This window comes from Chelonus insularis, unplaced genomic scaffold (assembly GCF_013357705.1).
Source record: "Chelonus insularis isolate UGA/USDA-ARS -01 unplaced genomic scaffold, ASM1335770v1 contig_383_pilon, whole genome shotgun sequence".
Lineage (NCBI taxonomy): Eukaryota > Metazoa > Arthropoda > Insecta > Hymenoptera > Braconidae > Chelonus > Chelonus insularis.
The window spans coordinates 244,027-271,659 of record NW_023276540.1 but is presented as its reverse complement, the minus strand read 5'-3'; the positions used below and the strand labels follow the sequence as shown (position 1 = coordinate 271,659).

Sequence of the window (27,633 nt, the reverse complement as noted above, 5' to 3'; positions counted from 1 at the left end):
TATTTTATTGATTGTTTTCTTTGAGGCTTTGATGTTGTAAACAAATTTAAGATTGCTCAAGACTAAAATGATTATTTTTTAAAACATAAAAAAATGTTTTATCATAAACAATTCTATTTTATTGACAATCATACACATTTTTTGAGACGAAAGAATTATGAGGTAGAATAAACTATGTACAGAAATAAGTTCTTAACACTAGATATTTACATATTCTTAAAAAATAGATTTTTAAAATTCTACTCATGACGTATAATTACGAATTACTGAGCTCGTCGTTTGAAGAACTTTTCTAGATAATCTCATCGACCCAGACACTGGATCTCTACCGAAATATTTTACTTGTATTTCCTGTCCTACTTCAATACCTAAAACACTAGGATGTAATACCTGTCGTTGGTCTAATTGTGAAATATGTAGTAAAGTTGGCACCATGTTTGGATATAACGTAACCATTACCCCTTTCTCTTTTATTTCAACGACCTTGGCAGTGTAAATACCGCCAAACTCTAAATTTGGAATTTTTTCTTCTTTTAGAATTGAATCAATCATTTCTTTAGCTTCACTCATCGCTGTATTGTTGGGAGCAAACAGTGAAAAATTATTATCTTGAGTTGAAGTAAGTACACTAACACCAGTTTCTAAATATATTTTCTTTATATTACTGCCATTAATGCCAATAAATTTCCCTCTCAAATGAGCCGGAACATCAATATCTTGTGTTATTGGCAAGTTGGATTTTCCCATTCTTGGTGCAGCTATAGTAGAATTCATCTTTTGAATAATTTCACTTTTAGCTGTAATTGCTCGACTGATACTTTCCATAATTATTTTTAACGGTAAACCCGGTACTTTTATGTCTGCTTGAACAGCTGTAATTCCTTTCTTCGTTCCAGCGATTTTGAAATCCATGTCTCCTAAGTAATCCTCAATTCCAAGAAGATCAGTAAGAATTTTGTAATCTGTGATTTCTCGAGTGTCGGAATCAAATTTGGTAATCAGTCCTATTGCCACTCCAGCTACGGGAGCAGATATTGGAACTCCAGCATCAAATAAAGCTAAACTTCCTCCACAAACTGAAGCCATTGATGATGATCCATTGGATTCCAGGACTTCACTGGTTAATCTAATGGTAAAAGGGTAATCTTGAGGAATAACCGGTCGTAATCCACGTTCTGCAAGAGCTCCGTGACCCATTTCTCGTCTTCCAACAGCTCCAGTGCGTCCTGTTTCCTTCGTTGCATATGGAGGAAATTCATAATGAAGAAAAAAATTCTTTTCTTTCAGTCCAGTGGTCAACATTGATATTGTATCCATTTTCAAAGCACTATCTATAGAGTCTAAAGTGACAGAACAAAGAACTTGAGTTTGTCCACGTTGAAATAAAGCCGAACCATGGAGGGGTTTAAAAAGATCCACTTCACATTTAATATCTCGAAGTTGATCCAAACGACGTCCATCACATCTAATGTCATTTTCAAACACTAAAGATCTAAAAGTTTCTTTAGTAATAATATTAAAAGCTTCAACAACAGCAGGAAGGTCTAAATTATCAACACCTTGTTTCATTGTATCTACAATTTGATTTCTTAAATTATTTACAGCATTATCACGTGATAGTTTGTCATGATTAATATCTGTGAAAATATCACGTAATTTAATTTCAGTCAAGTCGCGAACAGTTTTTTTTAATTCATCGGGGATATTAATTAGATTTTCTACCTCTCTCTTGGGTTTTCCATGTTTTTTACATAAGTTCTCGATGCCAACAATGATTTTTTGACATTCTTTAGTGGCAATTTTAATAGCTTTTTTTAAATCCTGTTCCAAAATAATATCTGCTGAACCATCTAACATAACTATTAAGTTATGATTAGCAGCAGTTACAATTAAATTTAAATTACTCTTCTGTATTTCATAACGAGTTGGATTAATTAACACTTCGTTGTCTATAAAACCTACTCTAACAGCTGCTACTGGACCATTCCATGGAATGTCCGAAAGTGCTAGAGAAGCTGAAGCTGCATTGATAGCTAATACATCAGCTTCATTAATTCCATCAATGGCTAGAATATTACACATCACTTGGGTATCATAAGCATAACCTTCTGGAAATAAAGGTCTTATCGATCTATCTATCAGTCTACTTGTAAGAATTTCTGATTCAGTTGGAGCTAATTCTCTTCTTAAAAAATTAGTTGGTATACGTCCAGCAGCCGCTGCTTTCTGTCTATAATCCACAATTAAAGGAAGAAATGAATTTGAAGATGCATAGGTTTTACTAACTGATGTCACCATCACAGAAGTATCCCCGGCAGTTACAATAGCACATCCATCAGCAAATTTTGCAAGTTTACCAGTAGAAAGTGTTAGATTTTTTTTTCTGAAAATATTAATGTTTAGGTATTTCATTTTGTTTATAAATATGTACATGTGATTGGTTTATATCAATACATAACCTAATCGTTTATTCAAATTACAAGATTCTTACTCATTTTCCAATGGTATTTGTACTTTCGATTCTTGCCAGTTGATAGAAAACTTTCTTGATTGAATAAAAAGTTTACTTTTATTTCGACATCGGCCATGGTTTTGTATAAACCTAATTTTATTATTTGAAATTAACCTAAAGTTTATCAAACTTGCCATTTTTAAATTCTTGTGAAATAACGTGTGAAGTCGACCACTCGATGATTAACGATTGATAAAACAGAGCAGCCTTGATAAATTTTGAAAACGTTTTTCCACCTTTTAAAAATAAAATAAAGAAATAAATTACTTTTTTTCTCATGATTGCTAAATTTTTATAAAATATATACTGAATTGTATGAATTTAACTATGTGCGAAAAAATATATTTGTATTTATTCAATTCATACATTTTTATCAATACAATCTATCATTAATGTAATTACACTTGGGCTTACTCACTAAAACGCAATAATGTATAATAAAATAACTATTCAATAACTGTACAAATATAAGTAATATTATAACATCAACAATAGTCCGGAATTTAATAGAATAACTTTTTCCAATAAAGTTTATTACATTTAGTCGTGCATAACAATTTACAATCATCTCCAATCAGTCTTGATTAGCGAAACGAATTTGCCAGATATTTTGACGGTGTTCTGTTGTTAAAATTGGATTTAAAATTTGACTTAAAGAATCAATTCTGTGGTGAAACCGTTCTCTATCAGCACGAATTGTAGTCCAATGTCCAATTCTTGCTGCCTTGTACGCAGACTTCCAGTGGAACATTAAATGAACTACTGGTTGAAGATTAAAACGAACCTTTAATAAAAAAATTTCTGATTAAAACAATATGGTTATCTTAATCTAGAATGTGCTACTTAATTTCTAGTTTAATTTAAACTATCTAATTTAAAATCATGACTCACCTTTCGACCTGATTTTTTATTATTATCAGGCTCTTCATCATTCAATGTCTTACAGTCAAAATCAGGATAATCATGCTCGTCTTTAAATACAATAACACAACTGCCTTCTGAATCAATAGAGCTTTCTGAAGAACGTCTTGATCGACAATTATTACCTACAGGTTCACGTTGTTGGAAAAATTGTTTTGATTTCGTAGATGGTTGATTTTCATCATGATCAACATCTCCATCACTCGATGATTCAGAATCACAAGTCAATTCGGTTTGTGATTCCTCTTCGAAAACTATAAAACTATCTTCTGAGTCTGTAGAACTTTCAGATGGTTCTCTTGATCGAAGTTGAAATTTCCCTGAAGTATTTTGTCTTTGTGATTGCTTCGAGTGGTAAAAGTTCTTTATAGGACTTTCACTGTCAGATGATGATGATGATGAATAACTCAAGGTAATTTTTTCTAGAAACTCTAAGTCTTCAACAAGCTTGCTATTTATATCCTGATCATCGACTAGATTGGTATCAACTTCTGGACTATCATTGTCAGTTATATTTGTAAAGTTTATATCTTCTTTACTGGCACTTTTCTGGTTACTTTGTACTGCTGACAAAGGACTTCCGTAACTCGAGAAATTCATGTATTCTGGTTTTAAACAATTTTCAGTATAATCGTCATTCCACGTTTTAACTAAAATATCATCATTTTTGAATTTTTTATGAATTGGTGGGTTCGGTCTATATTTAGTCGTAAACATTTCAGAAATTTGAGCTGCTCCATTGCCAAATGTTGCAGAATTTGTTGGTAATTTGTTCATCCTATCAAATAATCCTAAAGAATTTTCACCAGATACTAAACTTTCTGAACTACCAGTTAAATTATGAATAATATCCTCTGGTGAAAGTATCCCTTCATTAGGTACAACAGTAACTGACAAAGGACTATTGATGTTTGACATGAAGTTTGGAATTTTGGAAACTAAATTTTTTAATGACCCAAACATTCCTGTCATACTCTGTACAATATTTTTTTTGGTATCACTAATACTATCCACAGTGTCATCCATGCTTACTGAATGGTTTAATTTTTGAGTTTTAGAAAAAGGCAATTTAAATAGTCCTGAATCGTGACTTGAATACATTTTTGAATTAGAAATCAAATTAAATGTTGGTGGGTAAGATGATCCGAGGAATAAATCGGATATTTCGAAATTTAAAGATCTTGATCTCCTTGGTGATTTCTCCATTTTTCTTATATATTATTCAATTTTCCAAAATTTATTCTATACAGTTTTTTATTATTTTATTCTAAAGTATTCTGTAATGATAAACATAAGTACATATATTAATCAGTTATAAAGTAAAAAAAAAATTTAATTAAACTATAAAATATTGATGAATGGAATTTTAATTGTTTCTCATTTCAAGTTTGTGATATAAAAAAAAAAAAATATGTTATGATTTGATAGCTACATTACCTTCGATATTTTATCAATAATTTCTTCTCACACATAGATTAAAAATTAAAGAAAAACACAAAAATACGTTACATATAGAACCAATGAAGCCATTCTGGATTGAAAGATAGTTAAAAGTGAAAACAAATTTCAAGCCTGATGAAAAAATATGCTGATAGTGAAAGGAAATTATAAACATGATAGTATCGTGGAACGAGTCATTTTCATACGATGAACTACTAACTAATCTTAAAAAGAAAAGATTACATAGTCACATAAGAAATCATCACCATTTCACAAAAATGAATCAGAACAATTGAAATAAATTGACAAATATGAATAGATGTGGTTAATATTAATCAATAAATAATTACCAATTAACATGACTTTCCGATATTTTCATTAAATTTATTTTTCCATATGATAGAATGTTAGGTGATAATCTTCTTGGCTTTATTCCAATTTGACAGTTGATATGGTTTGAAAAGTTTACAAGCTCAATATCCAACTTATCATTGACAATTAATTTAGAAGATTCCATAGTAAAAACACACATTTTTATTAACTATTAATGAAATTCTTACGAAGCCATTCTTGGTAATGATAAACCTCGTGAACACTCTCTAAATACGTGCCATACAATAGCGCGTGTGTAGCATTTCTTTTTTTTCGTTAATTTGTCTCACGTGAGAAATTTGATCGCATCGTAGATCGATAAACCAGAAAATATTGTCTAGATTTACCGGCTGATAATCATCATTGTCGTGTTAGTTCTTTAATCAAACGTTTATATCAATTGGCGCTACTTTCCTTATCATTTTTGTTTTCTGACACGGCCTTTCTGTCGGACGTAAAACGTCATTTTTGTTATCATTTTAAATAAAAATAATTCGTAATCAACCCATTGATGGTAGTAAATCACCTCCATTGTGACAAATGAATAATATAATCTATCTCGTTTCTTGAAGTGCAAGTAGAAGCTGTGGGTCAAAGTGCAAATTGGTTTTGTTTAGTTGAAAATATCACTGTAACCTAACTTTAGTGGAAAATAGTATACTGAAATAAATTTATATTAAATCATGGCTTTAACAAACATCTTGTTGATTAGTCAAATAGCTGGTTATGTAGTGGCTCTTATTTTGTCGTTATGTATCATTGTTCCTATGAGCTTACATCAAGATGAATTCAGGTAATTTTTAGAATTTTAATATCCTCCAACATTTAACTTGGAGTAATATGCCCAATTTTTTTTATTTACTCTTTTATTAATTACTCAGTGCAATTAGTTCATCACAATGACTCATAATTGAACGCTATTTAATCTCTATCAATTATTTCCAGGGGTCATTGCCTTCTATTCTCAACAGGAGTCTGGCAAGAAACTGATGGACAATTAGTGGTCCAATGGGCCTCCCAAATTTACTGCAATTATACCATATTTGTTGGGCTAGTTCTCTTCCTGACTTCCATATACCAAATCTACAGGCTTTCAATGTTTATGTATCGTGGAGAAGATAGTTCGTTCCTATCAGCATTCCTTGATGTCGTGAGCTCCGTTTTTCTGACACTAATAACTTTAATCGCCGCTGTTTTTATCACACTGGGTTTCATGAACTGGTGCCAATGTATGATCAAAAGATTTCCATCTTGTGATTTGGCCGCTGGCAATGATATTGACAAAGTAGACCACATTGACACATCAGGATTCTACATAGAACTTGGTGTTGCTCAGTTTGGAGCTTGGAGCAGTCTCTCTATCTGGGTGGGATTGTCCGTTTTTGCTGTGTTAAAATTACTCAAATACCATCAGCTTGAAAATATGAAGGTGTCGATGTATAGAGAGAGACAAAGGTTGATGGAGGCTGCTAGTAATAGCCAACCTCATGAAATAAGTTAACTTTCTAATATTATTTCGCTTCCCACAAAATTCAAACTATTAGGAGACTTTTTTTTATGCAGCTAAGTGCTTTCATTATTTTATCTTTATGATTGATCTGAATGTTTATTTAGATTACGTTATTGTATTGTAATCTTGTTTGATAAAAAATAATTTCCACAAGGCTTATTTAATCAAAAATGCAAAAGACATTATTAAATATTAAGAAAATACAAGAATATTTTAATGGCTCGAAATATAATAACTTTCTGATTAATTATTTTAAAAAAATGTTATTTAGAAATAATTTTAAGTCATTTTTTAAAATTAATATTAATTAAAGATTGCTTTAAAAGTTTACATATTTATATATCACTCATTAACTAGGTAATTATTTTACTTTACATATACAGTTTATATTTAGAAAGAAATACTCTTATAATAAGTGAATAATTATTTTTTATATTTGATTTTCTCAAAAAAAAAAAGAAACAAAAAAATTAAAAAAGTGTTTTATATTTTTAAAAAATCGATTTATTGGATTAGATTGTGTATTATGAATAATTTATTATTTGATGAATAATTATGATAGTGCCGACAGAAGCATAAATTTTAGTCAGTATTAAAGAAAAACGAATAACATTAAGCGAGTATGTTATATTTTTAACAAAAAAAATCAATTTTCGTCGTTACAGAGTGTATGTACATATCATGAACAAAAAAAAGTCATCATTCATAATTATATGAATATTTTGCTAGAGTTCATAGAATCTCTAGCTAGTTTTATATAAAAAATAATTATTTTAACGTATACGATAATTAAATCATTTATATATTATATAATAATAATAATTTATTATCTGGTTTCAAAAGTATATCTACTATATATTATTTCCTTGTAAATAAATTTCTATTGAATAAAATAATCTAGAATTTTAGGAAAAAATTAGTTTTTATTATATATTGAAACTATTAGTTAATTCAAATGGTTTAAAATCATTTTTAATTGATGATCATTTTTATTTAGAATTATTTATGGACCACGAGCAGGTCTTTTACACATTCCAAGAGCAGTTCTACGACTTCCAGGAGGACAAGGAGTTGTTGGAGCATTGATTATAATAAACGGAGCAACATCAGTTGGAATACATTGGATTTGAAAGGTGGTTTCATTAACTCCAAGAACTCCATCAGGAGCACAGGGTCCTCCTTTTGTACGCAAATTATAGCAGACGTCATTAAAACGTACTTGACCGTCAATCTTACAAGGATTCGGTTCACATTTTGGTAAAACTTCACCAACAGGAAGGACAACATATTCTTCTGGCTGACAAGGACCTTGTCTATAAGCCTCATGGCATTCATTGCTCAAAGGAAAGTAAAGAAATCTTGGTCTACAATCACAGATCCAAGCACTCTTGTTACCACCTCCTGGATATAGCAGCATATTTTCTGGACATTTTTCTGGGATATAAACCGGTATTCGTTCCGTTACCTGAAGAAAAAAAAAATAAGAATAAGCATCTCATCAAAGCGGCCATAACTTTTTCGTTACTTACCAGTGGTTTATTCCCACTTAAATGTGTCACTTCTTCATCAGTTGGGAAAACAATATCTTGACATTTACATACGAAAATAATTAACAAATAAGTCAACAAGTATCTAAACATTATTTTCAATCAAAATAAACTGAAACTTTAAACAACAGTTGAGACTCGTCTAATAATATGACTGACTGTTCGACGTATTCTGGAGCAACTGAGGAAGGACTGGTTTTCCCTTACTATTATTAGATATTCATCTATGGAACTGCTATACAGGCTCTTAGTTCAATAAAAATTTTAAAGGAAATTCTCCGACATTCAGAGATAATGGTGTGATTCATTGACATTATGTGACATTAAATTGTTAATTCCAAGGCAAACTGGTGTCGAAAAAATAAAAAAAAATCACTTTTTTAATAACTGACCTTGAAATATTAATTTCTTCAAGAAACAATAGACAAATTCGCAGCACATATTTTCTTGCTCAATTTCATTGAATTTTTTATCTCGAGTATTTTTTAGATTTTTTTTATTAATTGTTGCAAGTAATATTATTATTGTTGTTATATAATCTACTGCTGTGTATTTGATATCGATTAAGAAATTATCAATTTATTCTTAAACATAATAGACCGTCTATAATTTCAAACTTAATCATAATTAGTAACTAGAGATTGATAAAAAATATTTAGTAGTTAAATAATAAAATTTATTTTTGTATCAAACAATTTGATTGAGATTTATACATACATTTAATATGATTTAATATTTTTAAACATATGTAAATATACTTTCATGAATTAAACACAAAACGGTGACCTTGAACTATTCACTCAATAATTTTTCTGAAGAAATAATTATTACGTCAATTTTGTACAATTTGTATTTCAATGTAAAACTGATCAATTATCACCACTTAAATATCTGCATCCTGCAAGTAATGATCAATATAATTAAGCAATAAAAAAAAAACTTCATTAAATAGTAAATAATTTTAAAGAATTCTTCGGCATATTCCTCTAGCAGCCATTTTCGAGCCGGGTGAACAACGTCTAATAGGAGCGACGATGACTTGATAAAGAACCGTACTAACTTCTTGACAAGAAATTTCTAATGTTTTTTCATCGATGACCAAACTTTTTTCATCATCACAGGGAGGTCCGAGTTTTAGAAGTTCATGGCAGGAATTTTGATAGAAAACAGATCCTTCTTTACAAGGATTTTGCAAACATTCTGCTGTGAATTTTCCTGGTTGGAGAATAAAATATTCTCCAGCATTGCATGGTCCTCTGGAGTATGGTTTGAAACACCTGTCTAGAGGTGGATAGTAAAGGTATCCAGAAACACACTCACATTCAATTTCCCCATTTTCTTCGACAATTGTCATATTTATTGAACACTCTTTCTTCATTCTGACCTCCTAAATAAATTTAATAAATGTTATTATCTAATAATAATAATATTAAATGATTTATAAATATTTACCATTGTTTGATTTTTCGATTGACGAACAGCATCACTTGGAAAAACGATATCCTGAGCGATAGATAAAGGCACCAAAATAAATAGAATATATACGAAAATCATCTTGCGGTTGTTTAAAAGTTAATTCCTGGCTGAAACTTAACTCTTCAATGATATTCACTGTTTGATGAGATGCGCAAATTCACAGGTATATTTTAAAGAACTTTAGAAAGTCGTCATTAGCATTGAAACACCTTAATGGAATCAACTGCCTGAATATTTGTATGATTTTTTATTTTATAAAACGAAAGATGAGAATGAAGTTATAAATAAGAATGATTTCTTGTCTACATGGAATGGCACTATCTCCATCAAGTGCTCTTGTAATATTTAAGTTCAAAGTTCACGCATAAATATAAAAAAACTATGAGAAATCTATTTATCACATACATATTTTATTTCTTTCAATTCAAATATACTTGTTTGAGCCCAAGCTTGAGCTATAATGATAGTATTTATTATAAAAATAAAAGCTATCACAGTTCAAGCAGTGTTAGAATATATTTAATAGAAAAATATTTAATATTTACATAATTTTAAACACTGCCTCGACATCTTCCTCTATAATCCATCCTTGAGCCTCGTAGACAGCGTCTAATAGGAGCGACAATCACAGCTGGGAAAGCAATCGTTGGATAAAAAGCTTCTGGGGTTTGATTATCAGCCAGATTTTGGCAAGAAATTTCAAATGTTTTTTCATCGATGACCAAACTTTTTTCATCATCACAGGGAGGTCCGAGTTTTAGAAGTTCATGGCAGGAATTTTGATAGAAAACAGATCCTTCTTCACAAGGATTTTGCAAACATTCTGCTGTGAATTTTCCTGGTTGGAGAATGAAATATTCTCCAGCATTGCATGGTCCTCTGGAGTATGGTTTGAAACACCTATCTAGAGGTGGATAGTAAAGGTATCCAGAAACACACTCACATTCAATTTCCCCATTTTCTTCGACAATTGTCATATTTATTGAACACTCTTTTTTCATTCTGACCTCCTAAATAAAGTTAATAAATTTTATTTTCCAATAATAATATTAAATATTAAATAATTTATAAATATTTACCATTGATTGATGTAGTAATTGACGAACAGCATCACTAGGCATCAAAATGAATAAAATATACACAAAAATCATCTTGCGGTTATTAAAAAAATTATTCCTGACTGAATCTTAGCTCTTCAACGATATTCACAGTGTGATGAGATGTGTATGTATATATATATGTATATATTGTCCAGAATGTTTCCATCTCCATTAACTTATAATTTCCAAGACTAAAGTTCACGTCTGACCATTAAAATACTATGAGAAATTTAGTCATTATATGATAAAAACCAATGAATACACCAGCACAGCTTTAAAAATATTTTATAAAAAAATTTATCATTTTTAGATTAAATAACATTTAATATAAATTCATATAAAATTTAAGAAACTCATCAATAGTTTACAGTCCATCAATAAAGCCCTTTTTTCTAAGTTTATGTACATTTAGAAGTTATTTACAACTAACTTACAATTTTCCTTCATGGATAATTTAGTTCATTGTATAAATTTCTGAATAGTTGGGCATTCCTGATTGTAATATACTCATGAAAGAGCTTGACTCATATCCAGGTAAAGCTCGAAAGATGTTGAATAAATTCAACAGCTCCGGAGATGTTAATTCAGAAAATGTAGAGTAAATATTAAAATTATGATGAATTAAATTTGGTCCACAGCCTGGAATCCATTTCCTTCAATAAAATATATTATTCTTAGTTAACATTAATGAGGTCCTTGATATAAAAAGTTGGATAAATTAATTTGAACATCAATACTTACTCTAGAGTTGGTATGATCCGCGATCGACGATTTTTCATACCCATTCGTAGGAAATGAACAAAATGATACCAATCTGCTTTGGTGAATTTTTGATTAACTTCATCATGATTTGATTCCAACTTAACTACATACACTTTGTCCGCATCGTCTCTGCAATAAGATGCCTTATTCTTCTTTTTCTTTGATGAACAATTAGGTTGAGGGTAGAAATATTTTCGAGACATTGCATCGAGTATTTTATATTTAAATCTAACTCGTAAATAGATATTTCTTGGTTTGTGAAAATTACTTCCAGGGATATCATCGAAAACCTAAACAAAAAACAGTTACTGTTATGTCTTCTATTGAATACTATGTCTGAATTAAATAATAAATTTTTTAATGACTAATATTAAAGCTTAATTAATTTTTGAAGGTTTATTAAAAATGAGGCATTAACTAACCTTCGACACTGATGGTAATATTGCAACATACAGAACTACATGCTCATATTTAAAAGAAATTTTTGGATCTAAAGATGTGAGAAATATAGGTAATTGAATATTAGGCATAGGACCAACGATTTGAAATGAAGGTTTGTTAAAATCATTGGCTAATTCAATTCCACTAAAAACTTTTCCTAGAGTGTCTTCATCTTTTATAAAATCTAAAAAACCTATTTTATGTAGCTGTAATAAATTATATTTCCTAATATGAATTCGCTGGGAATATTTTTTGGACATTGCTTCTAAAGTTTCAATAAATTTTTCTTTCTGTTCATACAAGTAAATTTCAGGAACACCAGCGTCTAGTAATAATTGTGTCAAGAATCCAAATCCTGGTTGCATCTCTAATACAGGTACATTATTTTTTAATAACTCTTTAACAATTATTGAAGCAAATTGCTCGGCGCCTTTCTTATTCAGAAGATACATCATCTTTGGCGTTTTCTTCTTTTCTAAACATTCACTAGGAGCATCTTGTTTATTAAAATCATTCGAATTTTTTTCCGTTGATTGAAGATTTATTTTTCCATTGGAACTCTTTTCAGTTTGAGAACTACACATTTTGAAAAATCGTACATTTTTCTTTGGTAGATATTTCAAATGAATAATTAACCTCTTCAATATCATCTGAAAAGATTCATCAATACTTTTAATTCATTATTTTATTTAAATAATTATAAAAATTTATAAACATACCGCTTGTATCAGTGTACAGTTGCAATTGTTTACAAATAATCATTCATTTGAATATCGTGTTTTTAGGTTATATGGAATTTAATCGCCTACCGACGGATAACGGAACTAAAATATACTTGAAGCTCCATCTAGAGAATTTCTGCAAAACACTATAAACAAAAACATAAAAAATTTTGCCAATAAAATTATTGGAAAAATATTCAATTGTGTCTATAAATGTTAATAGAGTCAAGAGATAATTAATGCACAATTTTTTCGTGATTCAAAAATTACTCCAATTGTTTTTAAAGCATAACCTCCTCAGGTATTCTTCATCTAAGCCATCTATAATTATTATGATTATTTCCATTAGTGTGAATTTTTTATATCATTTCAGATCTTTTGTTTACTTATAAATGTCAATAATATAAAAATGGCACAATGTCATCCACTTGTAACTCGTTTGCTTGCATCTTCTGCAACAGCAGCGGCTCAGGCTGGCAAAATAATCCGTGATATATTTACTCGTGGTGATTTAAATATAGTTGAGAAGGGTGTTGATGATCTTCAAACAGAAGCCGATAGATCCGCTCAAAATTGTATTATTGAATCACTGAGCAGACAATTCCCTGGTATTACTATTATTGGAGAAGAAGGAACATCTAGATGTGAAGTGCCATCAGATTGGATTGTCACCAATGTAGATGAAGAAATTTTGAAAGTCAAACTTCCAAAAGATCTTGAAAACGTTTCCCCTCAAGATATTTGTGTATGGGTTGATCCTCTTGATGGTAAAATTCATTTTAACTTTTTTTTTTTAATCTTAAGAAACATAATGCTTGGTAATTTATCAATCCTTTTCATCAACCCAAGGTACTTCTGAATTCACTCAAGGATTAGTGGACCATATTACAGTATTAGTTGGAGTAGCGGTGGGAACTAAGGCTGTTGGTGGTGTGATTCATCAGCCATATTATAAAGATTTGCAAAAATCGTCCATAGGACGAACACTCTGGGGCATTGATGGCGTTGGAGTTGGTGGATTTATGCCAGTTCCAACTCTCATTGGTCGAAGAATCATCACAACCACTCGGTAAATATATTTTTTACTTAAAATCTCTATTTACTTTTAGGTTTACAATAATTAACAATTATTTTTAGCTCACATTCCAATAAAACTGTGCAAGCAGCCCTAGATGCCATGGAACCAGATGAAATTCTCCGAGTAGGAGGAGCTGGACATAAGGTACTTCTTTTACTAGAAGGTAAAGCTCATGCTTATGTATTTGCAAGTAAAGGGTGCAAACGATGGGATACTTGTGCACCAGAAGCTATTCTCCATGCTGCTGGCGGCAAGTTAACAGATCTATACGGTGACTCGTATTCTTATGATGCCACTACTAGTCATTGTAATTCTAAGGGAGTATTAGCGACTGCACCTGGTGAACAACACTCATGGTATCTGTCACGCATTCCTGATGAAGTTAAACAAGAGATTTAATTTGACTTGACTACGAATATTTGAAAGGTTTTATTATAAAATTTATCTTCAATATTAGGAAATAAAATATTTCGTTTTTAGAATCAGTTTATAAATTGTTTCTTTCGATATATTTTGTGAGTTTGCATTATTTTGATATTATAGTGTATTATTAACAGGTATATGTATAATTAAGTTTTTAGAACATTCTATTATTAAAAATCATTTAATTTATCTTAATTATATCAATTCAATGACTCTATTTAATAATTAATGAACTTTAGGTTTTGCAGATTTCACTTTTTTTAATTTTTTCAGTCCATTTATATTTGTTTTTAAAAGGTTCCAGTATGCTTGCTGGAATTTATTAACATCCTTCGAATGAATCTAGAAATTAAAATTTATTTATATTTAATCTAGTTTTTAGATTAACTATTATACTTATTGTTCAATAATAACTTACTACTGTAGATATTTTTTTCGATCTTAATGATGCTCTGACTAAACAAAGGTATTCTGTTGGTTTGGGTAGAGGTGCTCGACCTTCTCTAGGCACAGGTTTGTTGTGTCCATTGACTAGAATATTTATTATTTATTATACCACTCATATTAATGACTAAGAATTTATATTATAAAGAATATTGTTCACTAATTGAATTGATAGCAGGATATTCACAAATTACTCACATTTTTTGATTGTCATTACTACAGAGCCAGACAGCCGCGATTTATCAAATAATTTAGTCAGTTCACTTAAAAACTGTAAAATAAAGTAGATATTCTATTATAATGGACTTATTTTTTATTAGAGTAAAATATTTACCGCATCATTTTCCAATAAAACCATTCTGATGACAGCATGTGTCTTGACGTTGTTTTGAATATTTTTAATTTAGGTTATGATAAATACATACGTCATTATTGTAACGTCACAATTTTTATCGACAGCTGAAAAAAATACTTTGGGGCTTTTCTGAGGAATAAACAACCAACGCTAACTGCTCTTATGATAATATCATTCAAAATACAATTCTCACAGTCGGTAACTGCTCATCGGATAACGTGAAGCTCAGAAGATACAAACCGGATGCTGATGAAGCCGGGTATGTAGTTGCCATATTTTTTGTATGGGATTTGTCAGGGGGGTCAACAAGGTCATCTAAACACATAGCTACGGCAATACAACAATGTTTATTTATTCCACATCGTGGAGATCGTAATTATTTGATGACTATTTTTTATATTACGCAGAGAATTCAATAAATTATCAAAAATCATGGCTGACCCATGTGTGAAGATTACAATCAACAAAAATAATGAGTGTATTTATGATAAATCATTCGAACAAAATAAAAATTTTGATATAAGTGGACTTCTAGATACTTTAAAAGTTGTTAAATCACAGACCAATAATTTATTAACGGAAATAATTGAATCTGAACGAAAATTAAATCACGGTAAATGGAAATTAGTAATTTAAAAATAAAATATTCAATTTTACTAATCAATTGAATTAATTAAAAATAATGTTGCTCCAAAAATTTAGGTCAAACTTCAGAAGTGAACAGTGAAGAAGACGACAAAAATGACTCCAATGAAGACGACGATATAGATCCTAAAAAATGTAAATTAAGTAATTGATATTTCTCAGACCGGTTTAATAAACACACCGTTATTTGTACTTGCTTTGAAAAGATTAATTAAGAAAAAACATACAGAAAGATAACAAAGTTAAGAGCAAAGACCTGAGTGCCCTGTCATTCCTATCTAAATCCTGTTTCAATTCCAAATATTCCCGAGAGCAAACAACCTGTTCAGTTGTAGTCAAATCGTGACGACACTTTGTAATTATCTGTAATGTCAAAGCGGCGTTAAAATTATCAAAAATAAAGGAATCAATCGCCATTTTTTAGCAGAATCATCTTAAACAGGCAGCTGGTAACGTATATTTTTCATTTTCTACATAAAGCATGATTATTAATGTTCAATTCAATTAAAAAAACGTTCTTTGTTGTCAAATATTGTAATCTAACCTCAATATCTCAAGTTAAACTTGTTTACTTTATTTGGAAAATAAATAAATCAACATTGGTATTATTCTCATGCATCTTGCAAACTATCTAGTAGAATATAACATTTTTAGTTAATTGAAGATGGGTTATTATAGGTTACTTAATTACAAGTGGTATCAAATTACATGATGAAAACATTACATTTTCAAACTAATGAATTCGTTTAACTTTTATTCTTAATCTTCTCATCTTCTGATTTATTATTTAGTTTATAAAATGTTAAAATATGATTTTTCTATAGATGAATCATGTCGACAGCATTATCAAATCAAGCTCAACTACGATACATAGTAGAATGGTTTCAAGAATGGTCTGAGATGCAGAGAGGTGACTTCCTGGGAATACTAGTTGAACGATGTGGTCCTGCAGACATGGTGAATGGTATTGTGAGTGGAATTGAAGGATTAGGATGTAAAGAAGAACCTACAAGACCACCAAGTTTATTCCAATGTCGTGTGAAATTGTTCCAAGAATGGAGTCAGAACTGGTCTCAGCAAGAAAAAGACAGCCTGTTGTCTTCCATCAAAAATATTGATCCGAAATTTGCCGAAAAGTATGAGAGAAGAGTGACAACTGGAAGCACTGAAGAAGACAATTCTTCTTAGAATGTAAAAAAAAGTCGTATAAGACTGTTTTTAATAGATTCATTTTATTTTTCTAGAAGTTTTGTTGATATTTTGTCTAATTATGGCCTCAATTCGAGAGTTATTAACATCTAATCTGCTAACGAGATTTATTTTTTCATACATTCCATCTTTTGACATTCCATATGTACATATCATTGATTATATATGATTAGCAGATTTATACTCTAGATGATAAGATGAAAAAATTTTGGAATATTATTTAACGTTTCTTAAGAGTGAGGAGGTTTCTAGTGAAACAGTTATTAAAAAAAAAAAAATATATCATTGTTTAACTAGCCAACCTCTTCAAACAGTTTTAAAAATCTTTGGTAAAGGTCTGAACTAATAACAATAATTTAAAATTATTTTAATATTTTTATTCGTAAGATTACATATTTACAGTAATAAATATTTAAACATTAATGAAAAGTATAGACTGAATAAATTAAAAATAATCAGCTTACATAATGATTAAAGCTGTCACGAAAAAAATTTATATTCAATTGTACGAAGAATTTTTCATCAACCAAGAGAAATAATAGAATTTTAAAACTTTTTTAATTATGTTTTAATAAAGTTACAGAATAGATTAATCGCTATTTAATGAAATACTTGATCTTTATCGACAATACAATAATTACAATGGATTTTAGTAATATAATATATACATATTTACAATTAATGTAAATATATTCGTGTGTTAAATATCACAGCTTTTTAAACGATAATCAGTTCCATATGCCGGTAATAATATTGTTTATAAATTATTATTATTATTTAACTATTATTTACATAATAAATATATATATGTAACAACAATTGAAAGTTAAGAAATTCATCAAGTGTTATCTTTGTTAATCATAACTTTCAATACCAATAAAAATAAAAGTATTGCAGTAGTAAAGCTTGATAAATATTTACAATTAAAAAATAATTATTATGAATTTTGTTGAAGCCACTTGGTACAAATGGATTTAATAGCAGCTTGACCTAGACTATCAGCTTCTTTTAATATTTTTTGAATGTCCTGAGCTCGTGAATATTTAACAGCTAAAAGATACGCAGCCTTTAATTGTTTACTTTCAATAAAACAACCTATTTTTAACTCAACATCTGTAATCAGTGTAATTAAATGATTTATTTGATCTTTAAATACAGAATCAACTTTATTTTTTGAGCTATTTATTAAATTCTTGATACAATGTGTCAGAACTCGATCTGATATCACATTAGAGTTTGGAGCACCTGAACTTCTACAACATTTTATCAATTGTTCTATCGAATGAATTTTCTTATCATAAACTAAAATTTGTCCCACGAGAGAACAAACTTTCTGAAATCGTAAATTATAGTCTTGCATTACTCTAAATGCGATTCCGAATCCTTCTTCAACATTGATTCCACACAGAATAGCTAAAACAGCCAAGTACGTTCGCTCTTGTTGATTTCCAAACAAAGTTGGAACATTTCTAGGTTGTAGACCTTCACCGTCCATGAATGAAAGTCTACTCAATAATTCATTAACAGATCTGCCTTCTTTTTCGCAAGCTCCTAGGAATTTTGCAATCTCCATTTGCCTTGAGATTGTATTAATATGTTTATCAATCTCTGAAGGCTCCATCTCCATCGTCAGACTTGTTTGTCCACCATGAGATAATGAACTTACACTTTTTTTTCTAGACTTCTCAAAGCTTTCTCCTTTTAATTCAGCTTCCAAATGTTTCTGAGCGTTTAGCAAAAAATGGTTTCTTAAACAAATGTCAGCATAACTGCTAGCGTCCATTACATAAAATCGTATACATGTCATTGCCGCTCTAACATAATCCTTCATGAATAACTGTAATTGATAGAGTGTATTTAATAACTGTTTTTTCTCCAAGTTATGGCAGGTGAAAATAAGATATTTTTTCCATATCAACAGTGTTGGATCCTTTGCTTTCATTTCATCAAAAAGCTGTGTCATGCTTCCATTTTTTAGACAACCAAGAAAAACTGCATTGAAGAATAATTCTGCATCTATGTCATTTCTTAAGATATAGGATAAACATTTCTCTAGTTCTCCATATCGTACGAAAAATTCTAAAATTGAATTATAGCTTCCATACATTAATAAATAATATAAGCTTTCTTGATACCGAAAGTTTCGTAAAGTAGAGTTAGATTTAGATGTAGTATATTGACCCTGAGATATTGCTTTCAAATTATTCAATGTGTTTAATATTTCTTGAGCAGCTGCACTCTTTGGAGATGCTGATTGTTGAGAATACTGATCATCAAAATTGGAAACTTCAAGGATTTGTAGGATTTCTTGAAGTAAAGGAGGATCTTTACTTGGTCTACTTTTCAAAGTTTCTTTAGTTTTTTTCTTCATTTCTCTTTTCTTATTTTTATCCGTACTTTCATCATCTTGACTGCTGTCTAGGCTTCGACTTAAATCTTCAGAGTGAGGCAATAAAATCCAGCCTTGATAAACTTCACAATCTTCTTGATAAACTTTGTCCAAACAGTAAGCAAATTTTTCTCGTGCACTTTCGTAATATCCTACTTTGAGACAAGCTTTACCCCAAGCTGCCCAAACTCCTTGAGTTTGAAGCCCAGACTTGGTGCTGACATCCAAGGCCAATCTCCATTGTTCTTTCTCAGTCAATAAGTCTCTCAACCTTCTGAATGTATGATCATTTATATGCTCCTTGGGTATCAATGATAAACAATCAGATCTAACTAGAGTTGCAATAAGATCAACTTGGGAAAGGAATTTATCACACTCAGTCAAACCACTATTTAGACCTAATTCAGCATACTTGAACTTTGCAGCAACTAAAAGTGTCCGAATCATTTGTATAATCAACTCATGATCGACTTCGGAATTTACTCGGCCATTTTTATCAGGTGTCAGTAAGTCTTTCATAATTTCACATTGGTCTAGCAAAAAACTAGCAGTGATTTTGTGGTCTGAATGTAAATTTAATATCGCCAAACAAAGGGAAATATTTGGAGCATATTCAAAACAAAATTCTTCTCGTAATATTTTATTATGAGTATAATCATTGGTCAGTTTCCAATATTCAAAAGATTCATTAGTTGAAATGGACGATATTCCTTGAGCTTGATTTTGACAATCATTACAAACTCGGACGAAAATTGAATGATCATTAACGGGAATTTTCATTTTTTGTGCTGAACAGGAAGCACAAACTACTCTTCCACATCTTCTGCAATGATGCCTTCTATTGAACATAGAAAAAATGACAGTTTTACAGCAACTACATTCCTTAGCTTGTTCATCAGGAACCCAGTCTTCTCTCGGCAGTATTTTTATTGGAGCAGTTAATTCTCCACTGTTATTCAAAGAAGTGTCTTTTATTTTACCTTCAATATCCCGTTGCACATTGACACCTTTGAAATCCAGCGATTTTTGAGCATAAAACCTAATTATTTTATCAAAATCTTCAACAGAAAAATTGGCTAAACTAAAATGATCCGAGCTATTCATAAGAATCTTTTGTAGATTATCAAATTTACAGTTCATCAATAACTGTTCTAATATCAAAAGAGGTTCATTGATCAGATGATTATACCATGGTCGATCCCATGTATCTAATTGATCTAGAATTTCTACACCTAGATAAGTCTTTTGATACTTTTCACGTTCTGTTGGCGAATTTTCCACTAAGTATTGAATAACAAACTTCAAAGCATTCATGGATTCCAATCTTCCAATAACTCCTTTGCATAATTTTATTAACAATCCAACGGGAAGTGCCATCAACAGCTTCCTAGCATGTTTAAAATTGTCTTTTTCATTTTTTAAAAGACCAATAAATAGATCTTCTGATACTAAAGATTGAATTTCTAAAGATGGAGTTTGGTATTCCATCCATTCTAAACATAATTCATACTGATTAGCATCAATAAGAGATTTAATTATTTTTATTGGATCAGTTTTTTCAGTTTTATAAACAAGATTGTACCAATTTAACTCAGCATCATTCTCGAGCTTGCAATAAATTAGCATCTTATCAAAAACTAAAACTCTACATAGAATTTCACTCATTTTTAATCTGCAATGCGTTGGAAGATCATTAGAATCAACATGACTTAAAATATGTCTTAAAGCTTTTTCACAAATTCGAGCTGGCCATGTTTTTACTTTTGATAAAACAATTTGAGTGAGCACATGAATATCTTTTATCTGATATAAATATTGTAAAACTTTCATTGTACTTGATGTTTCTTCATTACAGATTAAACAAGTCAATACTTTATCTCTAAAGCTTTGAATCTCAGCATTGACGAGTAGCAGTGAATCAGGCAGTGAATTGAGAATTATTAAACATTTGTCATATTGCTGATTCTTCATAAGTATTTCAAAGTATTGCCATAATTCTGATGTTGAAGAGAAATTTTGTAATCCAGCGATAACAGAATTATCACCAAATAAACATTTTAAATTTTCAGCCCAAGGAGATTTGAATAAATTTTCTAGTATTGCCATTCTGTCTAGATTATCATAGCTACTGTCATGAATCGTAGGATTTTCTTCGTAAATTCGTTGAATTAAATAAGACAAAAGCCAACAGTGGCCTTCTAAATACTGTAAAATATTAGATTTAATTATTCTATTTCTTCTAACTAAACTATTGCCATAGTCATTTCCATCAAACTTATCACCAACAGTTTTTTCTTCTGAATATTTCCATCTAATATCATATAAATATTGGAAAGATTCATATTCAATATTTGCATCAGCATTTAAATTATTTTCTAAATTTAATTTAGTATCTTCAGCATTATTCAAAAGTTCTTTATATTTTTCTATGAGTTTAGGACGAATATTTGTATTCACTCGATTCTGATTGCAGTAATGGTAGAGATAATCATGAGCAGCAACGTTTAAATCTTCGTTCAAAGTATCTAGCTGATATATCTTCATGACAGGGGATCTTTGATATTCATTTATCATCGCAAAAATCACTCTTGGGTCTTGTTGGAGATCTAAATCTTGCCAGGCAGGTTCGTTGAGTTCTTCAGAGTACTCAAAGCCTAGAGATCCGTAATCACACAACGATTGGCCTAGTAATTTAGATCTGAGAGTGAAAAGAGTAACAAAACCAAGATCTCCAATGAGATAACCGATTGTACTGCAAGACACAGCATGATGTAGATCATTTATTGGTGGGTCTTTGCTCCAAACTTCTAAAATTGTGTGCAGCATCATCAAGTTCCAGACATTGAGGAAAAATACTAGGGTATGTCGACCACAAGATAGATAACTTAAATCACAGTTTATCAAATACGACGATTTATTTAGAATATTTGTGATATTTTCATTTTTAGAAATCGCTTTTAGGTCAATGTCAGTATGAATAGAATGCAAGATACAATCTTGAAGAGCTTGATTTAATTCCGATACGAGATCGATAACAAATTGATTTGGATCATTGATGTGATCAGTGATATAATCATTTTTGTCATATTTATTTAAAACAATTATTCCCCATCTGTTGTTTTTACTTTGATCCATATTGGTATTGCCTCCACATAAGAGCTTAGGACAGCAGTTAGATAATATACAGTATGCTAAATTAACTTGCAGTTGATTAGCAATTATTTCTAATGACTCTAAGTCCATGTTCATGTCAAAAATTTGATATCCTATATAAGAATCAATTGAATTTTCCAAGAGGAAAGGCTTCAGCTGAGTAGTTGTATTCATATCTTCAAATGATGGTGCGATAGATCGTATCAAATCTAAATGTGCATTTAGTCTGTGCAAATAAAGTTCTCCATTATTGCAAATTGATAAAACTTCGTCCATATTAATTTTGGTATCTTCTTCATTATCTTTATTATCAACAGTAGCAATGAATTTAAATTGTTCTTCTAAAAGTTTCAATTTTTGTTGGAAATTATTCCAATATTCATTCTGATCACGATATTCCTTCAGAGAAAGTGGAATTCGAGCATCACATAGAATTTCATAAATAGAACTGTTCTTTTTTTCATAAAACAACTGATAGATAGTTTCGAAAAATTTATGATACTGCGTGTTGAGTAATTTTTTGTTCGATTTTAAATGTTTAATCGCAATTTCTGATAAATTTTCTGATGTTGGATTATCATGACCCATAGTTAGAGCTAAGTCGACTATCACCAGTGTTAAAATATCTTTAGTATTACTAGAATTAGAACTAAGAATGATATTAGGTTCTTGTGAAGTTAGAAATGTTTCTACTTGGCTCGTTATTCGTGTTGTTTGAATACCATCTTCAGCTGCTTTTCGAATGAAATCGAGAGTGGAATGTTTCGATTCCATATTCACTTCTTTTTTGTTCAATTTGAAGGATATTTGCTTACCTATTTCTTGTCTGAATTTCCGTAAAGCATCAGAAAACGATATTTCACCAGCTAAATGGTTATTTTCCATGTTAAAAGTCTGTAAATAAAATAATATCAGTTAATTAAGGAAATAATGTTACTTGATTACTTATTAATAACCTTAATATTATATCCTGAATACTCAAATGCCTTTTTGCCACCATCATACAGAGTTGCGATGAGTAAATTAATCAAATAAAATAATAAATAAAACATATTGCTTACAATAAAAGCTTTTTTTTATTTACTCAGGTGGATTTAGAAGATCATAAAATATTCGTGATTGATTTTGAAGGTGATCATGATGAAGATAGTGAAAATGAAATTATTAAACCACAAGATTTAATTAATATACCATTATTAAATCGAACTGAGGATAAATATAAACCTTTACATACTCATGTAGAACATTATAATCATAAAGCAGCTCTAAGAGCCATTAAAAATAGAAAACATCCTAAAAATGAACCCATGAGTTTATTAGAAGAACAAAATAATGATTATTTAGAACCTGGACCATTTGTTGCTGGATTTCAGGAAGACCTAGACAAGGTAAATCATTCATCAAACTTCAAAGTGTCATCAACATTATTATAACAACGAAAAAAATTTATTTTCTAGCTTAACTTTGAAGAGAGTGAATCAAGGATTCTAAGAGAACTCCAAAGCTCAACAATAAAAACGTCTACGGATGAAATACAAAAAGACTATCAAGAAGAAGGGCACACTTTATCAGGTCTTGGATCCAATAACTCATCTAATGGAGAAGAGTTAGAAGAGGCTTATGATTATGAAAGCTTTAAAGCGGAATATGAACAACAGATTCAGGATGCATTGAATAGTAATCAAACTTATAATTACACAGATAAAGGTCATCCAGAAGACACACCTAAAGAGGTTGTAAGAAAAATATTCCAATATAAGAAGCCTAAGAACTGTACAGAAGATGAATTGAAACAGTTTGGATTAAAAGGTTTTGAATGCCTAGCCTTTGACTATAAGCATCCTGATGTGAGAAAAAATTTTAAAGTTCTGTTGTCAAGAACTTGGACTGTTTTGAAGATCTGGATTATTATTTATCTCGTTTTTGCTATTCCTTGTTGGTGCCAGAAAGGTAATTTAATCAACAATTACTTCTATCAATAATGTTATGCTTCTTCTGGATCATTTAAATAATTTCAGGCTGGTGCTGTTGCTTCTTTCGTTGTAAATGTTGTTTCCCAAGCACGAGAATACTCAACGCAAAAAGATTTTATGTCAATAATCCACCAGGAGTAATGACAGAACAACCATACAGTAAAGAGAATCCTTTAGATTTCAAGCCAACAGTTTTGGAGCTAGATGCCTACGAAAAATTAGAGTTTGCCATAAAGAATTTATAAGTAAGATTGTTTACCTTAATAACACGTTGAGCTTCAACAAAATCGTCTTTCCATAGACATCGTAAAACCAAAGTCTCTTTAGATGATAACATATTATTTAGAGTTAAATCCATAGGTTTCTTTCCATCTTTGCTATCTGATGAGCCATGAAATTTACTCGTTTTCAACCGTTTTCTTCTCTTTCCACTGTCATTCGTATTTCCCATTGAGCTTTCAGAGCTTATTTCAATATCTGACCTAGAATCTGCTTCATTAGATGAACTGTCGTCGACCTTATAAAGATTAGATTCTACTTTTTGATAAATAAAATAATTTGATTTCAGACACTGAGCATTATTTTTTTGCTCTGCATCAGGTAAACCTTGTTTTTTCGTAAATTCTTGACTTATTATCAACTCTAATCTCCAGGTAGCTTCGTTACAGTATGTTTTTAAAGCTACGATTTTCTGCTGAAGTGGATCAAGATCCTCAGCAGTATCTGAATCAGCTTTGAATTTTTTGTATTCATCATCCACTATGAAGATACATCTCTTGAGATGGTGTAGAATTTCTCGAATGGCATATTTATTGCAGACAAAACCAGTGTGATATTGACCTGAATTTTTTTGTAATGACGACGGGAGTTTTTGATTGCTCGTATCTTCATCATCTGCATCACAATCGGCAGTATTTTCGTTAGCAGAAAAATGTTCATAACGTAGAAATATCATTGAAAAAATGTTCTCCAGCACTTCCAGACGTAAATTAATTGGATATAAATTATTAATATATTTTTCCATATCATTAAAATTTGCAGTAACGCACTCGAATTTGGTATTATAACAATTACAGAGTAAAATGGCTTTGAGAGCCGATAATAATGCAGTGTAAGCTTGATAAGTTTTTCTAGAATTATCAGAGTCTTTTAACAAAGGAAATATTTCCTCAAATGGTATATTATGAATATCTGGCACCATGGTTTTAATTGTAGACAGAATCGAATGTTCTTGGAGATGATGAAAAACCTGTATAGGGTTTAAATGTTGATTAATCGATTGTTCTAATTTATTTTCTAATGAATTTCTTGACTTTATAATCCAATCCCAGGCATTTAAATGACTCTCCAAAGTATCTTTTACTTTCATCATTACAGGATCCTCTCTTGATTCAAACTTGCAATGTTCTAAAATAAATCTCAATGATGAAGAAATCGTTGAACTCTTTTTCCACACATCACTTGAGGTAATATATTTTAAATCTAAGCAATTCTTGAGGCATTTGAATAGTAACGGCAACCATAATCCATCAAACCATGGATTATCCAAAGTTTTAGCAACATCATCTAAACGATCATTGATCGTTAATGTATAGCAAATGTCTAATGTATCTGATAACCAGTGAGATTTATTTTTCAACATCCTAGTTAATATTTCATAAGAGTTTAAATGTAAACGAGAGTCTTGTATATCAAAAATTGCTGAGCGAATGCTCAGTGCATTATTCAAATTGTCAGCTGATTTATTACGTGAGTTAATATCATCGAGAAATTCATGCCACATTTTAAAACAATGCAGATTCTTTCGAGAATAAAGAGCAAGTGCTATATCTTCGAATTTATCGATCGTTAATAATGCTGGCCAAAGCCATGAGGTTAATTCTTTTTCCTTTGCTTCTGTGATGTCAAACTTAGACAAAATGCATAATAAACTTCCTAATGGCACATTGACGTCAATTGGAAATAAGATACGTGTTTGACAATCTTTACTAGGTGACGTAGATGATGATACATTTTGGAGTAGTGAAATTATGGCATTTTTATAAAGATCCTGGAGATCTGAATCAGTTTTTGCAAATTTTGGTGACCAGATACAAAGTAATTGATCAATTATCCAGTGAACTAAGGCTGGACTTTGTTCAAAATTATTTTCTAAAAATTTTAAAGTTGACTCGCTTAGATTTATTGACAATTCATCAGACTCTTCCTTTACAGTAGTGACTGCTTCATAGAGTTTGAGCAATTCCTATACGGATTAAATAATTATTTGAGGTTATTTATATTTTTTAAATTGTACTAATACAGAATAAGCTTCTAGATTACATAAAATAATTAATTATTGCTACATGAATAATTAATTTATGTAAAATTGAAAATTAGGTTATGAATATTAGGAAATAGTCTACCTGCTCTACTGATTCAGTGACATTTCTATCAATTAAATGTATAGCTTTCTCGAATTGAATTAAATTCAATAAACCTTCCTTAACTTCATTATTAGTCAACATAGCCAATAATTTATGAATAATCCATGAACTTCTCTTTGAATAGTTAAAGCAACTGAAAGTGAATGTTAAAATTATGATTCATTAAGTGATAATACAGATGATCTCATTTCAATTGAGGTTTAGAAATATTTATCTTTACTTACGATATCAATAAACATAACTTAGCTATATTATTATCATTAGAAATATCATTTTTACTTTTTGTTCTATGAACCACATGTGCAGTATACCACAATTCGCAAGTAATTAATTTTTCCAGCTGTAAATAATCCACATTTGTTGACATTTTTGAATACTGTTTGATGGGTCATATCCCTCCACCAACTTGGGTACTATTTAGAACGTTAGTTTTACGAATAAATGCTTTTATGCACTTTTGTTGTTTCTTCAGAACTATGACTAGCACTCACGTGCGTATATAGAATGATAGAAAATATGTGATAACGTTAAAAAATGTTATCTTTTATGGCAATACACTACATACAAATGATACACGTGTCTGAGCTGCATCGGATGACGCGCGGGTGTGCGAGGTCAAAAGTTTTGTAGATGGCGCCACTGACTTTCTCGTGTTATTGGCGCGTAAGTTGATAATTTTTAAATATTTATGAATGTTAAAAAATCAATTATTTTCCATCTAATCACTTTAAGTGT

At 30.2% G+C, this 27,633-nt stretch overlaps 10 protein-coding genes across 14 annotated transcripts; 2 read left to right on the top strand and 8 right to left on the bottom strand.

The window, feature by feature from the left end:
• Nucleotides 1-141: 141 nt before the first annotated feature.
• Nucleotides 142-2,683, bottom strand: PNPase (polyribonucleotide nucleotidyltransferase 1). The gene is made up of 2 exons (XM_035084081.1): nt 2,492-2,683; nt 142-2,383 (listed from the first exon to the last, which is right to left on the bottom strand). The coding sequence occupies exons 1-2, from the start codon at nt 2,647-2,649 to the stop codon at nt 244-246; spliced, it is 2,298 nt and encodes a 765-aa protein (XP_034939972.1). The 5' UTR covers nt 2,650-2,683; the 3' UTR covers nt 142-243.
• A 301-nt stretch (nt 2,684-2,984) lies between these two features.
• On the bottom strand, nt 2,985-5,512 carry LOC118067396 (lisH domain-containing protein C1711.05-like). 3 transcript variants are annotated; one of them, XM_035084083.1, is made up of 4 exons: nt 5,224-5,512; nt 4,871-5,097; nt 3,404-4,710; nt 2,985-3,296 (listed from the first exon to the last, which is right to left on the bottom strand). In XM_035084083.1, the coding sequence occupies exons 3-4, from the start codon at nt 4,637-4,639 to the stop codon at nt 3,087-3,089; spliced, it is 1,446 nt and encodes a 481-aa protein (XP_034939974.1). In that variant the 5' UTR covers nt 4,640-4,710; nt 4,871-5,097; nt 5,224-5,512; the 3' UTR covers nt 2,985-3,086. The 3 variants fall into 3 exon arrangements, with proteins under 3 accessions (XP_034939974.1, XP_034939973.1, XP_034939975.1); XM_035084082.1 differs by lacking the exon at nt 4,871-5,097; XM_035084084.1 differs by lacking the exon at nt 4,871-5,097 and having other exon boundaries at nt 3,182-3,313.
• A 152-nt stretch (nt 5,513-5,664) lies between these two features.
• On the top strand, nt 5,665-7,547 carry LOC118067441 (transmembrane protein 179). Its single transcript, XM_035084155.1, has 2 exons — nt 5,665-6,038; nt 6,191-7,547. The coding sequence occupies exons 1-2, from the start codon at nt 5,929-5,931 to the stop codon at nt 6,744-6,746; spliced, it is 666 nt and encodes a 221-aa protein (XP_034940046.1). The 5' UTR covers nt 5,665-5,928; the 3' UTR covers nt 6,747-7,547.
• Nucleotides 7,548-7,724: 177 nt separating this feature from the next.
• On the bottom strand, nt 7,725-8,619 carry LOC118067408 (uncharacterized). Its single transcript, XM_035084110.1, has 2 exons — nt 8,285-8,619; nt 7,725-8,220 (listed from the first exon to the last, which is right to left on the bottom strand). The coding sequence occupies exons 1-2, from the start codon at nt 8,393-8,395 to the stop codon at nt 7,759-7,761; spliced, it is 573 nt and encodes a 190-aa protein (XP_034940001.1). The 5' UTR covers nt 8,396-8,619; the 3' UTR covers nt 7,725-7,758.
• Nucleotides 8,620-8,962: 343 nt separating this feature from the next.
• LOC118067422 (uncharacterized) lies at nt 8,963-10,148 on the bottom strand. Its single transcript, XM_035084127.1, has 2 exons — nt 9,755-10,148; nt 8,963-9,689 (listed from the first exon to the last, which is right to left on the bottom strand). The coding sequence occupies exons 1-2, from the start codon at nt 9,854-9,856 to the stop codon at nt 9,264-9,266; spliced, it is 528 nt and encodes a 175-aa protein (XP_034940018.1). The 5' UTR covers nt 9,857-10,148; the 3' UTR covers nt 8,963-9,263.
• A 181-nt stretch (nt 10,149-10,329) lies between these two features.
• LOC118067413 (uncharacterized) lies at nt 10,330-10,755 on the bottom strand. Its single transcript, XM_035084116.1, has one exon. The coding sequence runs from the start codon at nt 10,753-10,755 to the stop codon at nt 10,330-10,332; it is 426 nt and encodes a 141-aa protein (XP_034940007.1).
• Nucleotides 10,650-12,895, bottom strand: mtTFB2 (mitochondrial transcription factor B2). Of its 3 annotated transcripts, none has more exons than XM_035084123.1 (6): nt 12,801-12,895; nt 12,063-12,731; nt 11,620-11,930; nt 11,313-11,531; nt 10,858-11,150; nt 10,650-10,788 (listed from the first exon to the last, which is right to left on the bottom strand). In XM_035084123.1, exons 2-4 carry the CDS (start codon nt 12,729-12,731, stop codon nt 11,333-11,335), a joined length of 1,179 nt encoding a protein of 392 aa, XP_034940014.1. In that variant the 5' UTR covers nt 12,801-12,895; the 3' UTR covers nt 10,650-10,788; nt 10,858-11,150; nt 11,313-11,332. The 3 variants fall into 3 exon arrangements, with proteins under 3 accessions (XP_034940014.1, XP_034940016.1, XP_034940013.1); XM_035084125.1 differs by having other exon boundaries at nt 10,858-11,097; XM_035084122.1 differs by having other exon boundaries at nt 10,858-11,531.
• Nucleotides 12,896-12,920: 25 nt separating this feature from the next.
• LOC118067421 (3'(2'),5'-bisphosphate nucleotidase 1) lies at nt 12,921-14,363 on the top strand. Its single transcript, XM_035084126.1, has 4 exons — nt 12,921-13,104; nt 13,177-13,570; nt 13,653-13,872; nt 13,941-14,363. Exons 2-4 carry the CDS (start codon nt 13,213-13,215, stop codon nt 14,278-14,280), a joined length of 918 nt encoding a protein of 305 aa, XP_034940017.1. The 5' UTR covers nt 12,921-13,104; nt 13,177-13,212; the 3' UTR covers nt 14,281-14,363.
• Nucleotides 14,364-14,394: 31 nt separating this feature from the next.
• Nucleotides 14,395-15,167, bottom strand: Srp14 (signal recognition particle 14). Its single transcript, XM_035084128.1, has 4 exons — nt 15,083-15,167; nt 14,947-15,019; nt 14,723-14,835; nt 14,395-14,646 (listed from the first exon to the last, which is right to left on the bottom strand). Exons 1-4 carry the CDS (start codon nt 15,104-15,106, stop codon nt 14,530-14,532), a joined length of 327 nt encoding a protein of 108 aa, XP_034940019.1. The 5' UTR covers nt 15,107-15,167; the 3' UTR covers nt 14,395-14,529.
• A 2,276-nt stretch (nt 15,168-17,443) lies between these two features.
• Nucleotides 17,444-27,487, bottom strand: Sptz (Spastizin). Its single transcript, XM_035084115.1, has 4 exons — nt 27,123-27,487; nt 26,878-27,031; nt 24,732-26,717; nt 17,444-23,393 (listed from the first exon to the last, which is right to left on the bottom strand). Exons 1-4 carry the CDS (start codon nt 27,263-27,265, stop codon nt 17,895-17,897), a joined length of 7,782 nt encoding a protein of 2,593 aa, XP_034940006.1. The 5' UTR covers nt 27,266-27,487; the 3' UTR covers nt 17,444-17,894.
• Nucleotides 27,488-27,633: the final 146 nt, after the last annotated feature.

Bases quoted from the DNA above. Each gene is read 5' to 3' on its own strand.
- PNPase (XM_035084081.1), bottom strand. From the start codon at position 2,649: ATGGCAAGTTTGATAAACTTTAGGTTAATTTCAAATAATAAAATTAGG. The intron at 2,384-2,491 runs GTAAGAATCTTG...TAATATTTTCAG, and splicing joins CAAATACCATTGGAAAATGA to AAAAAAAAATCTAACACTTT.
- LOC118067396 (XM_035084083.1), bottom strand. From the start codon at position 4,639: ATGGAGAAATCACCAAGGAGATCAAGATCTTTAAATTTCGAAATATCC. The intron at 3,297-3,403 runs GTGAGTCATGAT...TTTTTATTAAAG, and splicing joins ATAAAAAATCAGGTCGAAAG to GTTCGTTTTAATCTTCAACC.
- LOC118067441 (XM_035084155.1), top strand. From the start codon at position 5,929: ATGGCTTTAACAAACATCTTGTTGATTAGTCAAATAGCTGGTTATGTA. The intron at 6,039-6,190 runs GTAATTTTTAGA...AATTATTTCCAG, and splicing joins TTACATCAAGATGAATTCAG to GGGTCATTGCCTTCTATTCT.
- LOC118067408 (XM_035084110.1), bottom strand. From the start codon at position 8,395: ATGTTTAGATACTTGTTGACTTATTTGTTAATTATTTTCGTATGTAAA. The intron at 8,221-8,284 runs GTAAGTAACGAA...TTTTTTCTTCAG, and splicing joins TAAGTGGGAATAAACCACTG to GTAACGGAACGAATACCGGT.
- LOC118067422 (XM_035084127.1), bottom strand. From the start codon at position 9,856: ATGATTTTCGTATATATTCTATTTATTTTGGTGCCTTTATCTATCGCT. The intron at 9,690-9,754 runs GTAAATATTTAT...AAATTTATTTAG, and splicing joins AATCGAAAAATCAAACAATG to GAGGTCAGAATGAAGAAAGA.
- LOC118067413 (XM_035084116.1), bottom strand. From the start codon at position 10,755: ATGACAATTGTCGAAGAAAATGGGGAAATTGAATGTGAGTGTGTTTCT.
- mtTFB2 (XM_035084122.1), bottom strand. From the start codon at position 12,731: ATGATATTGAAGAGGTTAATTATTCATTTGAAATATCTACCAAAGAAA. The intron at 11,931-12,062 runs GTTAGTTAATGC...TTTTTTGTTTAG, and splicing joins TATTACCATCAGTGTCGAAG to GTTTTCGATGATATCCCTGG. The intron at 11,532-11,619 runs GTAAGTATTGAT...ATTTTATTGAAG, and splicing joins CGGATCATACCAACTCTAGA to GAAATGGATTCCAGGCTGTG.
- LOC118067421 (XM_035084126.1), top strand. From the start codon at position 13,213: ATGGCACAATGTCATCCACTTGTAACTCGTTTGCTTGCATCTTCTGCA. The intron at 13,571-13,652 runs GTAAAATTCATT...CATCAACCCAAG, and splicing joins ATGGGTTGATCCTCTTGATG to GTACTTCTGAATTCACTCAA. The intron at 13,873-13,940 runs GTAAATATATTT...AATTATTTTTAG, and splicing joins AGAATCATCACAACCACTCG to CTCACATTCCAATAAAACTG.
- Srp14 (XM_035084128.1), bottom strand. From the start codon at position 15,106: ATGGTTTTATTGGAAAATGATGCG. The intron at 15,020-15,082 runs GTAAATATTTTA...TTTATTTTACAG, and splicing joins TTTTATTGGAAAATGATGCG to TTTTTAAGTGAACTGACTAA. The intron at 14,647-14,722 runs GTAAGTTATTAT...TTTAATTTCTAG, and splicing joins CGAAAAAAATATCTACAGTA to ATTCATTCGAAGGATGTTAA.
- Sptz (XM_035084115.1), bottom strand. From the start codon at position 27,265: ATGTCAACAAATGTGGATTATTTACAGCTGGAAAAATTAATTACTTGC. The intron at 27,032-27,122 runs GTAAGTAAAGAT...ATTCACTTTCAG, and splicing joins AAGTTATGTTTATTGATATC to TTGCTTTAACTATTCAAAGA. The intron at 23,394-24,731 runs GTAAACAATCTT...TTTTATTTACAG, and splicing joins AAGCTCAACGTGTTATTAAG to ACTTTTAACATGGAAAATAA.